At 39.9% G+C, this 12,271-nt stretch overlaps 1 protein-coding gene across 5 annotated transcripts in view; it reads left to right on the top strand.

The window, feature by feature from the left end:
* The window catches only part of LOC111594284 (protein WBSCR14 homolog), a 36,105-nt gene that overhangs the window by 23,374 nt on the left and 460 nt on the right, over window positions 1-12,271 (top strand). For all 5 annotated transcript variants that reach the window (XM_023307525.2, XM_023307523.2, XM_030225182.1 and 2 more), the window contains 6 exons: window positions 9,019-9,148; window positions 9,219-9,305; window positions 9,362-10,882; window positions 10,955-11,603; window positions 11,662-11,785; window positions 12,085-12,214. In XM_023307525.2, the coding sequence (XP_023163293.2) occupies window positions 9,019-9,148; window positions 9,219-9,305; window positions 9,362-10,882; window positions 10,955-11,603; window positions 11,662-11,785; window positions 12,085-12,214 (2,641 nt within the window). The remainder of the gene's footprint in view (window positions 1-9,018; window positions 9,149-9,218; window positions 9,306-9,361; window positions 10,883-10,954; window positions 11,604-11,661; window positions 11,786-12,084; window positions 12,215-12,271) is intronic.

The raw sequence follows: 12,271 nt of genomic DNA, 5'->3' as shown, positions 1-12,271 counted from the left end.
CCAAGACGTTTTGGAGATATGTAAAAGGCAAGAAAGAAAGACTTGTTTGAACTTCAATATAATAGACCACTTATCCTTAATTTCAATATTAAATAGAATATATTTATAGGCAACTTGACTGCTAGAGCTGGTCAAGTATTACAAAGATCAAGAAACTAGACCAACTAGCAATACTAGGAATAATAAATGCCAAATATTTCGCTTGACTACTCACCTCATAGGCCAAATTATTAATTTTTAACGGCATGTACATAAATATTATATTAACTGTCATCCAAGTCAGTATACCAAGTATATTTATATAGTCGAAGCGACTCTTGAGTGTAGCCAAATAAGCCACAAAGATGGAATTCTGACAGATAAATATTAGGCAGACGAGCAAAGCGATGCCAAAGACATCAACGAGTTCCTCGTGGCACATCAACAGTATTTCATCATGAGTCTGCAGATAGTTTGCTAGTTTATCTACATGTATTCCGGGTAGAGCGCGGCTCAACTGTGCAGCTTGGGCTTGCAACAGATTTGAGGCAACATTCACCAAGGACGTGTAGCACGTGATGATGAAATTCTTTCTTATAATATGCAAGAAGAAGCAAATGTAATAGAAAATAATCTGGATCTGATGGCAGTAATCATCAAATATCATAGCAAACATTGTCAGATGCAGGATATAGAAAGTTGAGCTGCCCAAGCAAAGGCGGTACAGCCAGCGGGGGCATGGCAATGCCTCGGTGTTCAAAAGTAGCCGTTGCGCCAGCAGCGACATTCGCTGCAGTAGCACGCGTTGCCTTTGCTGCCGGGAACGCAGGCATATGTTGAGCAATATCTGTATAATCGGTGGCATCAATAGGTGTAGATAGTAGAATGCTTTGACGGGCTTGGATATCATTTCCGGATTGTAAACACACTGCCCAGTCAGAGTGCCATGCAAAGAGCCACACACAATGAGCAGCACCAATAGCTGACTTAAACCCGAATAGCAATCGAAGTGTACGATATAGCGCTGAAGCTGCTTCGAGTAGTCTATATCGTTCAAGCCGAAGTAACGTTGATAACGTAGGAAACCCAGCAGTTTTCTGTCCTTCGATTTTAGGAACATTTTCAAAACACTTGCGTCTTAGTAAAGGCTTTGGGAATAACTGAATGTATTGAAATTTCTAATGCAGTGAAGTAATAGGATATTATTATATCTATAGTTAGATCTTTTAATTACAATTAATGGCAATATGAGCAAGTTGCCATATTGGCAATTGAAAGGAATATACGCTAATATGACTCTCATTTGTCTACTATAACGACTGCTGATTATCTAATTGTTGTCTAGTCGAGTAAACTGGAATGTAATATACCCTGTAATTGAAATAATATATCCTCTTATATGATTGTTATGCGCCTTGTGTAAATTATGATATGCGATAGATGGAAACAAGTATTTGGGTTAAGTATACAAAGTTAGTATAAAAGTCGACTGTTGTATACCCTATAAAAAAAGAAACTTTGTATATTTTGATAACCTAAAGTTAGATCTTTTAATTTTAATTAATATAAAATTAAAGTCCCTTACAAAGGCGTTATTTAATATCGCCATTCGACTGTAGTATACCCTGTAGTTCAATAGCAATTTAGATATATGTGTATATTATCATATGCTACGGATAGATTCATGAATTTCAGTACATAGTAAAGTACATAGGCATTGTTCAATATAGATACTCGACTATAATATACCCTGTAGTTCATAAGAAACTTTGATATTTATGTGTGTTATGATCTGCCAAAGATAGATAGATAGATCCCTGAATTTCAGTTACTATAAAAAGTGCTCAATATACTAATTATAATATACCCTGTAATTAAAAAAACTTTGATACACATATTATGATATCGATATGATATGACTGTCAGATTATAGTCTAATCATATGCCTTCTACTCGAAGAAAATATACCCTGTAATTAAAAAAACACTTTGCTTAAGTAAAGTTGTTAAATTTGCCGACTATAATATACCCTCTAGTTCAAAGGAAATGACTATTGAATGAGAAAACCTATGCAATGCTCGACTGGTCTTCAGTAATAGTTTCCAGCCCTTCGCTAATCGATATCAAATAAAAATTTATAAAGTTGTAGAGATCGACTCACCTGATTGCCCACATGGTTCATTGTTAACGGCAGGTATATATACAATATATTTAGGGCCATGCAATAAAGAATAACCACGACTTCCACATATGAGAAGCGACTCTCCAATGTAGCCAAGTAACTGATGTAAACGCAGTTCTGGCATAGATGTAGGATACTCAGCAGCATGGCGATGCCAAAGGCGTCAACAAGCTCCTCTTGACATAACAACAAGAGCTCATCATGAATGCTCAAATGGTTGGCCAACTGCTCTGGGAATAGATGCAGAGACTCCTCCCGCATCAGCTGCTCAGCATGTGCTTGCAGCAGGCTTGACATAACACTCGTCAAGGACGTATAGCAAATGATGATAAAGAAGGTGCGCACGATGTCCAGAATAGAGCAGACATAATAGATAACCACGTCAAGCTGTGGACAGGTGTGCCAGAATGCCGCTGCAAAAATGGTCATATGCAGAGAGTAGAGCAAGCTGGTGCATAGCCAGAGGCGGAACAGCCAACGGGGCCGTGACAATTTCTGTGTATCCAAAAGCAAACGTTGGCTCCACCAAGACATTCCCTGTAGCAGCTTCAACTGACTTTGTTCTCGTATGCGCAGCAAAATAGTGAATAAAATTTGTAAAACTGGCGCCGTGAAGATAAATAGATAATAATAAAATTGAACTGCACTGGAAATCATCTCCTCATTAGAAACACACACTCCGCTAATAATTCCATAGAGAGTGGCGCATACGATAGTCAGTAGCAAGAGCAGAGCTGCATAAGTGGAGCAATCGGTTCGGATTGAATAGCCATTAAGCTGCTTCGAGTAGTCAATGTTATTCAATCCCAGATAGCGTTGATAATGTATAAAACTTGAAAGTTTGCGATTTTGCGATTTGAAGAACATTTTCAAAGCACTTGTATTTTGGCAAACGTTGTCAGCTTAACTGAAGCATATATACGTATATATCTTTTGAATAATCCTTAATTTCAATTAGTGCTAATTGTTGTCATTAAAAATGCAAAGTCAAAGTGGAACTCATAACTCAACTGCTTAGTCAGTTTATTGATAAGCAGCCAACTAAAGATAATAAGCACTTTCTCAAATGAAAATCGTTCCCTTAGGCAGCACAATATATTATATAGAAATTGCATATATAAACGTTGTAATATATCAGCTATAGAGTATAGAAAGCTGTATGAGCGTGCCAGATTGCAGGCCCAGCCATAAACATTAAAGCCTTTTAAGTTGAATTAGCTCACTTTTAAAAGCTTGGCTAACTTTACTTAGCTATGCTTTCCAGTAAAGCCGATGCTTGCTGAATGATCAGCATTGATAGGGATGAAAACTCTCTGATCTCAGCTTGATGTAGCCTGACTGCTAATATGTATTTCAAACAGAATTAAAATGGAATTTATCTTTTACATTGCAATTACCCAAAAGTCAACACTTGCTTAACCGTCAAATATATATATATATATTTCTGTAACTAGGTAGATCATAGTTTGTGTAATCCAAGCTGTCTTAAACTATACTAAACGATACCAAATATTTCAAAATTTTTTTATTTATATTTTTGGAGCTCAGCTCATATCACTCACCTGTGTGGCCAGGTTGTTGATTAGCAGCGGCAGGCTGAAATATAAACATAGTGGTAGAAACCAGTTTAATAAGAAACCGACTTCCGTGCCTGCGAAAAGCTCCTCCAATGTGGACATATAACAAATGCACGTAGAATCCAACAGAAAGTAGAATACAATAAACACAAAAGTGCCGCCAAATACTTCGACCATTTGCTCGTGGCATAGCAAGAGCAGTTCATCGTGAATGCACAAATTGCTGGCCAATTGCTCCATAGATATAAGAATTCCGCTCTCTATAATATGCAATTGACTTGCCTGCTCCTTCAGCAGAACCAACGTCCCATACACTAATGATGTGTACAGCGTGATGATGTAGTTGGTGCGAATGATATGCACATGGAAGCCGACTATAGCAATTAAATATCCGAATGTGAAGTAATGGCATTTTGAAAAACATATTGAAGTGCCCACATAGTAAAAGTTAATGGCAATCCAAAGGCGACACAGCCAACGTGGCAAGGATAACTTCACTGTATCAACATTTAGTCGACTCGATAAGTCATTCAACATCTTGAGTAGGTCGCACTGCGAATCTTGCTGACAACGCAGCCAGACTTGCACGAGCAACTGTAAAATAGGAGTAGCCAGGACGACCAAGTAGTAGAATACATTGCCAGCTCTCGAACGCATGTCCATGTACAGATAGCCATTGGCATTCCAAGTACAACAAGTGCCAATGATTAGAATTGCTAGCATCAAGACCTGCATGCCAAAGGTCCACCAATTTCCATTGATCACATAGCAATTGTCAATGCTATTGTATTCAATATCGGTTAGTCCCAAATACCGTTGATAGTAAATTAAAGTTAAGAGCCTTCCTTGCTCTGGCTTGCCGGACATTCTGCTTAGACTCTTAGATTACACCAGCGACCGCTCAGAAGTCGATTGAATAACTGAATGCCATACTTATTACCTGCAAACCATTAGACTTAAGTTCTATTGGTAATTTAATTAATTGAAATTCAGGATAATCTGCAACCATTTGCCAAGTTACCTATTTGCATTACTGGGAAATTGTGGAGAGAGAATGAGCACTAATAGAGATGGAATTTGGCTGTCAGAGAGATTAAAATAGACATAAAGATAGAGATAGAGATAGATATAGAGATAGAGATAGAGATAGAGATAGAGATAGAGATAGAGATAGAGATAGAGATAGAGATAGAGATAGAGATAGAGATAGAGATAGAGATAGAGATAGAGATAGAGATAGAGATAGAGATAGAGATAGAGATAGAGATAGAGATAGAGATAGATAGATAGAGAGAGATAGAGATAGAGATAGATAGAGATAGAGATAGAGATAGAGATAGAGATAGAGATAGAGATAGAGATAGAGATAGAGATAGAGATAGAGATAGAGATAGAGATAGAGATAGAGATAGAGATAGAGATAGAGATAGAGATAGAGATAGAGATAGAGATAGAGATAGAGATAGAGATAGAGATAGAGATAGAGATAGAGATAGAGATAGAGATAGAGATAGAGATAGAGATAGAGATAGAGATAGAGATAGAGATAGAGATAGAGATAGAGATAGAGATAGAGATAGAGATAGAGATAGAGATAGAGATAGAGATAGAGATAGAGATAGAGATAGAGATAGAGATAGAGATAGAGATAGAGATAGAGATAGAGATAGAGATAGAGATAGAGATAGAGATAGAGATAGAGATAGAGATAGAGATAGAGATAGAGATAGAGATAGAGATAGAGATAGAGATAGAGATAGAGATAGAGATAGAGATAGAGATAGAGATAGAGATAGAGATAGAGATAGAGATAGAGATAGAGATAGAGATAGAGATAGAGATAGAGATAGAGATAGAGATAGAGATAGAGATAGAGATAGAGATAGAGATAGAGATAGAGATAGAGATAGAGATAGAGATAGAGATAGAGATAGAGATAGAGATAGAGATAGAGATAGAGATAGAGATAGAGATAGAGATAGAGATAGAGATAGAGATAGAGTTAGTGAGAGGGATAGAGAGAAAGGCAAAGATTGAAAGACAGAAAGATTGATAGAGAGAGACACTCAGAGAACCAGAAGCATTAAAACTTAGTTACACAGAGACATAGAGCCTTAGACATATAGAGATATAGATAAAAATACGACTGAGAATAACGTTTCATGTTTCCTTATAGAATTCAAGTTGAGTTAATGCTAAGAGACAACTTAAAGCTTAGTCTACCCACTCACCTGCTTAGTCAGATGGTTGACTGTCAGAGGTATGATCAGAGACACGAATATTGGCACGATCCAGCAGAGCACGAACAGGACTTCGACGAAGGAAAAACGTTCCTCCAATGAGGCTAAGTAGCACGTGCATATAGCGTCCAGTACAGTATAGAGAAATAGGAATCCCAAAGAGCCGCCATAAACATGAACAATTTGCTCATGACACAGTAGGAAGAGTTTATCGTGAATGGCCAAGCTCTGGGCTAGTCTAGCCACAGTAATGGGCGGTTCAGACTGCAGCTGATGTGCCTGCTGCTGCAGCAGAATCATTACCAGGTAAACCAAGGATGTGTAGCACAGAATGATATAGTTGGTGCGCACGAGCAGCACAATGTAGCCCGACATGGCGAGGTAGTAGCCAAAACTATGATTAACATTAAAGTAGAAGCGCGCAAAGACAATATCGCAGGCATAGAGAACGCTAATGGCCACCCAGATGCGGAAATACCACTTAGGACGTGTCAAATCGAAGGTATTCACTTCTAAAGCCCTGGTCCAATTGGTTAACCTCTCAAGGAGTATCAGTTGCGTATCCTGTGTCACACGTAGCCAAACATTAACCAATATCTGAGTTATCGGAGCCAATAGTATATAGATGTGATGAAAATCGTTGCCCGACTCTGATGGCAAATTCACATATCTTCCAGAAACCGCACCGTAAAAACACGCAACAAAAATAATCTGTATAACGAGCTGAATGCCATGGGAACGCCAGTTTCCATTGATCACGTAGCACTCCAAGTCACTGGAGTAATCAATGTCGCTTAGGCCCATGAAACGTTGATAATGTATAAAAGGAAAAAGTTTTCCACTACGTTTAAACCTTGACATGCTGAACCCGGAAACTTGTGCGTGTCGTGCCTTAGGTCGTCATGCGTTCAACTAAATTTCTGGATGAGTTTTGGGAATTGTCTAAACAGAAACATTACGAAATCGCTAAAATATCTACTTAATTGCTGCTTAATTGGAGTGCTTGGGGCGCCTATTTGAATAGTGTTTTGTGTTTATCTACAGCAGAATTCTAATAATGCTTAAAGAGCTTGATTGAGTTGATAATGTAAAAAGTAAAATGATCTAGGTTTGATATAAAATCTAGAGGAACTCAACTATGTTTTCGAAATATATACTCTCGTAATAAAGAGAGATATAGTTAAGTTATATTTGCTTTTAGAGGTCTTTAACATATAAAGATATAAAGATATATGTTCAGCCTTAAGCTCAGTCCTATCTATTCCTTAAGTTTCCATCTATATTCAATAGACCTAGGGTATTTTTTAGTCATCATTCAATGTTCATCCATATTATTTTTGACAACTCGTAAATAGTCTTATCGCGCACTTACCTCATCAGCCAAATCGTTGATTATCATTGGCATGCTCAAGAATATGCAAATTGGTATCATCCACCTGAGCAGCAGCAGCATTTCCATGTAGGAAAAGCCATCCATAGGCAATGCCAGATAGCAAACCTCAATGGCATCGAGTGTGCCATATAGATAGGGTAGAATTAGAGCGCCTCCAAAGACATTCACCAACTCGTCCTGGCACAAGAGCAGCAGTTCATCGTTCAGCTGCAAATTGTTGGCTATGTCCCTGAGGCATATGCGCCTGCTGCGCAGTTGACGTTGCAGCTGGGCTGCCTGGACACGAAACAGATGCTTCACGAGATACACGAGTGAGCTGTAGCAGATGATGATGAAGTTTGCACAGACGAGGCGCACATAGAAGCCCAGCAGAAAGATCAAATGATCCAGCTTTAAGTTCATATCGAATATCACAAATAGAACAATATCCAAGGCATAGTAAAAGCAAATGATGAGCCACAGATAGTAGAGCCAACGAGCTCGTATCTTCTCCAAGTTAACAACTCGCAGCGACGTGGCCACATGGCCCAATCTGTTCAGCAGCTGCAGTTGCATTCGTTGATGCAAGCGCATCCAAGCATTGGCCATCAATTGGGTAAACGATGCAGCCAAGATGACCAAGTGATCGAAATTGTCGCCCGTTTTCGAATCAGTTTCCTGATAGTTGAGCGACCACTGCATAAACGTGGCCGCAATGCAAGCGATCAGGACGAATTGCACGAGCACATACAGCATATATGAAATGCAGCTGCCTTTTAGTATATAACGTCTTAAGACTGCGGAATAGTCCAGATTGTTCAAGCCCAAATAGCGCTGATAATGCAGGAACCTTAAGAGTCGCATTTTAATTTGAAATATTGATTCCAGCACTCGCGTTGCTTGACGAACTACAATTTGTTAACTGAGAGCAATTACTGCTAGTTACTTGCTTAAATAAACTCTATTTTTTAATTTATTTATAAATGAAACTAAAATTTAATTGCAAGAGTTTAATTACAGTTTTTACCAAAGGCCAAATGGTCGCTCAATATCCTCAGATACCCATAGGAATTAATCAAATAACTTTTTAATTTCTCTTTGACACTTTTATTCAGAGATAATAAACATTTTTTTATTCTTGTATAATTTTTTTACACATTTATATTTTTTTTTTAATTAAAATAAAATATTAAATTAAACATTCGAATTTAAATATTATATAGTTAAGTATATAATTTAAATATAATATAAAACAATAATATTTATAATAAAAACATTTGTTAAAATTAAAAACAATTTCTAATTTTATATCCAATTATTTTTTTTTATCTATCTATATAATTTAAAACAATAATATTTATAATAAAAATATTTACAATTTAATTTTTTTTTATTTTATTAAAACATTTTTTTTTTAATTAAAAACAATTATTAATTTTATATCCAATTATTTTTTTTATCTCCAATTAATACTAATTTTTTTTTATTCAAACTAATAATAATAATAATAATAATATATGCACTTTTTTTTGTTATTAAATTCAAATAAGTTTTTCAAATAATTTTTGTAAGATCAGTTATATTTCCGTATTGTACAGATATTATATATTTATAAATAAACTATGCCAGAAGCTTTTTAATAATTTCTTAAACTTGTTTTCTTTACAGAAAAGTGAATTGGACTTTTTGGAATGGTCTCCGCTGAACGATAGAAACTTAATGCCAGACGACTGGACAACGGATACATTGTTCTCGGCAATAAATGGACCATTTCCATTTCCAGATTCTAGAGAGATCGGTAAGCATTAATTATAATAGATCTATAAATGTATTCGAAACTAATTTTATATTTTACCAACTGCTTACAGCACGCGGTGCAGGCATTGCGGATTTTATACAGCCAAGTCTGGGGCCGTTGCAACCGAATTTAGATGATATCGATATTACCTTCTCAGGTATATAGAAATTGTATATATATTTTATATAGATATTACAAGTCTTGTCCATCTAGATTTGCTCACCACAACCGGCTCACGCTTGCCACCCGTGCCCGAGGAGGGAACCGATGCGGAGATGCTCAAGAACGACGACTATTGCCTGCAGGCAATCGTAGGTGCTCCGCACACGCTCTACACCAGCGACAACATGATGGAGGTGGTGGCCGGTAGCAGTGGCGGCAATGCTCAAGTGGATGCCAATATGCTGGAGCTGAATACGCCCATTAGCAGCATGCCCTATGGCGACATTGAGCAGCAGTTTGTGTCGGCGCGACAGCAGACAGTCAGCGATACGCAGCAGCAACATTTGCTCAACGATGGCCAATCGACGCGTCTGCATGCGGCCAAGCATTTTGGCGCCATGGGCGGAAGTGATAGCAGCAATCGTTGCTCCCCCAACGACAGCTTCTCCAGCAAGAGCGTCATCAATGGACGCATTGCCAAGAATACGCAGCGTCTTATACGACGCGAGCCGCACAACTATGATAAGGCGCAGCCGACGCTGCATCAGACGAACATCTATCAGCAGATGCTGGCCGAGCAGCAGAAGAATCAACAGCAGCAACAGCAGCAGCAGCACTTGAGCGGTGGTGCTGTATTGCAGCCGTTTCAGACATCCCAAGAGCAACAACAGCAACTGTTGCAGCAACAGCAACAGCAGCAACAGCCGCGCTTGATCTTTCCCACACAGCAACAGCAACAAAACGCTTACAACACGCAAAGTTTCTTAAGTACCTATGCAGATAGTTATCCGCAGCAACAGCAACAGCAACAGTTGCCAACACAGCAGCAACAGCAGCTTAGCGTCAAGGTGGAGCCACATCAAACTGATGTTATGTCTTTGCTGAACGACGGCGCCTACAACTCAATCAGCTACAAGCCGTATCCGCAGTTTAAGAAGTCCGCATCCACGGGCACGTTTTTGAACGTGCCGCGAGTCTCGCAGCAGCAACAGCCGCAGCAACAAAATTACATGCAACAGGAGCAACAGCAGCAGCAGCTGCAGATGCAACAGTCGCTGCCTTTGAGCCTAAGTCCGCAACAGATCATGCAGCTGACACGCCAGCAACAGGCCTCGAACACACAGCAACAGCAGCAACAGCAGCACTTGCAGCTGCAACAACAAACTGTATCGAGTCTGCTGCTGCCACAGCAACCAGCTGTCAGCGTTGCCTCCTGGGCCACGCCCAATCAAACCACCATCTTGCCCAAGGAGATGCATCGCTCCAATAGTCTGCCACTAAATGTGTCGCTGCCCAAGCTCATTCATCACGATCAGCAGCAGCAGCAGCAGCAGCAACAGCAACAGCAACAGCAACAGTTCGCCATGCCCAAGTATCATGTGAAGGGCAAATCCCGTGTGCGCAGCAATTCTATGCATCAACAGCATACAGTTGTTGCTGCCGGCGGTGGCTCACCCGTCAACAACGGACACGCCAGCAGCAGCACCAGCAACTTGCTGATCACACAACAGATGCAACAGGCAACCAGCGATCCAATGCTCAACAGCACCCTCGCCCAGCTGCTGACCTCAAGTTAGTTGACAATGTTCTCTCTCTCTATTTTATGAAACGAAACTGAAACTCTTTGTTCTCTTCTATAAACAGATACACGCCTGCAGGCAGCCGTGGCCAGCAAAACGCAACAGTCAAATTCTTCCCCCAATGCCATAGTCAGCAACAGCAACAGCAACAGCAACAACAATAGCAACAACAGTCAGCAGCAGCAGCAACAGCAGCAACCGCTCTATGTGAACAATGCAGCAACATCGCCGCTTTCAGTGCCGGTGCCAACGCAACAACATTCACCAAAGAAGTCCGCATCGTTGCCACTGTCGATAGCTGCACCCTCGTTGCACAGTCCGCCTATTGCGAAGATGCTCAGCTTTGGGGGTCAGGGCAATAATCCCAATTTGGGCAGCAACTTGAGCCTGTCGCCGGACTCGCCGTTCCATGATTCGCAGGACTCGCCGCTATCGCCGACGACCAGCCTGAAGTATCAGCCACGCGATACGCAACGTCGCGCCGGTCACATTCATGCAGAGCAGAAGCGTCGCTATAATATCAAAAATGGTTTTGATACGCTGCACGCGCTCATCCCGCAGCTGCAACAGAACCCGAATGCCAAGCTAAGCAAAGCGGCGATGCTGCAAAAGGGCGCCGATCACATCAAACAGCTGCGGCAGGAGCGCAATGTGCTCAAGGATAAAATCGAAGCGTTACGCATGGAGCGCGATGCACTGAACAACTCCCTCATGTAGGTCGTCTCACACCAAGTACTTGGCTCAGCTAATTGAATTACTCTCCTTTTATAGGCATCTGCACTCGGTGCTGCCGGCGAATGGAGCGCCTGTGACACGGCAGGGCACAGAGCATGTGCGTCAGCTATACGAGGTCTATGTACGCTACAATACGATGAACGATTGGAAATTTTGGATTGTAAGTTGCCAGAGAAGAGGAAAAATAGAGAAGGAAAAAATTAGTAAATCTAGAGACAGCTTTGCAGATAAATGAAATTTTCAATATTTCACAAAATATGTTGGATATATCTTGTATGTTATATGTATTCCTGATGGGCATCAGAGACTGAGTTGGGTTTTGCATAATCGTGTATTAAATTGAAAGTCTTCTTTAAGCTAATTAATTAGATATTTATTTTCAAAGTTGGATTTTTAAGTACAGATTATATATTACCCATATTCATATTAATGTACAAAACTAATTTTTTTGTTTTGCAGCTGGGTCTCATTCTGGAACCCTTGTTGGCCTCGTACACCTCGACCGTTTCCAGCGCCAGTTTGGATGAGCTGCGCCGCACCGCTTTCCTCTGGGTGGATCAACACTGTTCGCTTATAGATCTGCGACCTGGTTAGTATGCCTAAACAGTTGGTCATCAAACAACTTTGGTAACTCCAATTTCTTACT

The sequence above is a fragment of the Drosophila hydei genome, unplaced genomic scaffold (genome assembly GCF_003285905.1).
Source record: "Drosophila hydei strain 15085-1641.00,03,60 unplaced genomic scaffold, DhydRS2 tig00008124-arrow-arrow-pilon, whole genome shotgun sequence".
Lineage (NCBI taxonomy): Eukaryota > Metazoa > Arthropoda > Insecta > Diptera > Drosophilidae > Drosophila > Drosophila hydei.
The sequence above is the reverse complement of the archived record's forward strand: the minus strand, read 5'-3'. Positions and strand labels throughout refer to the sequence as shown.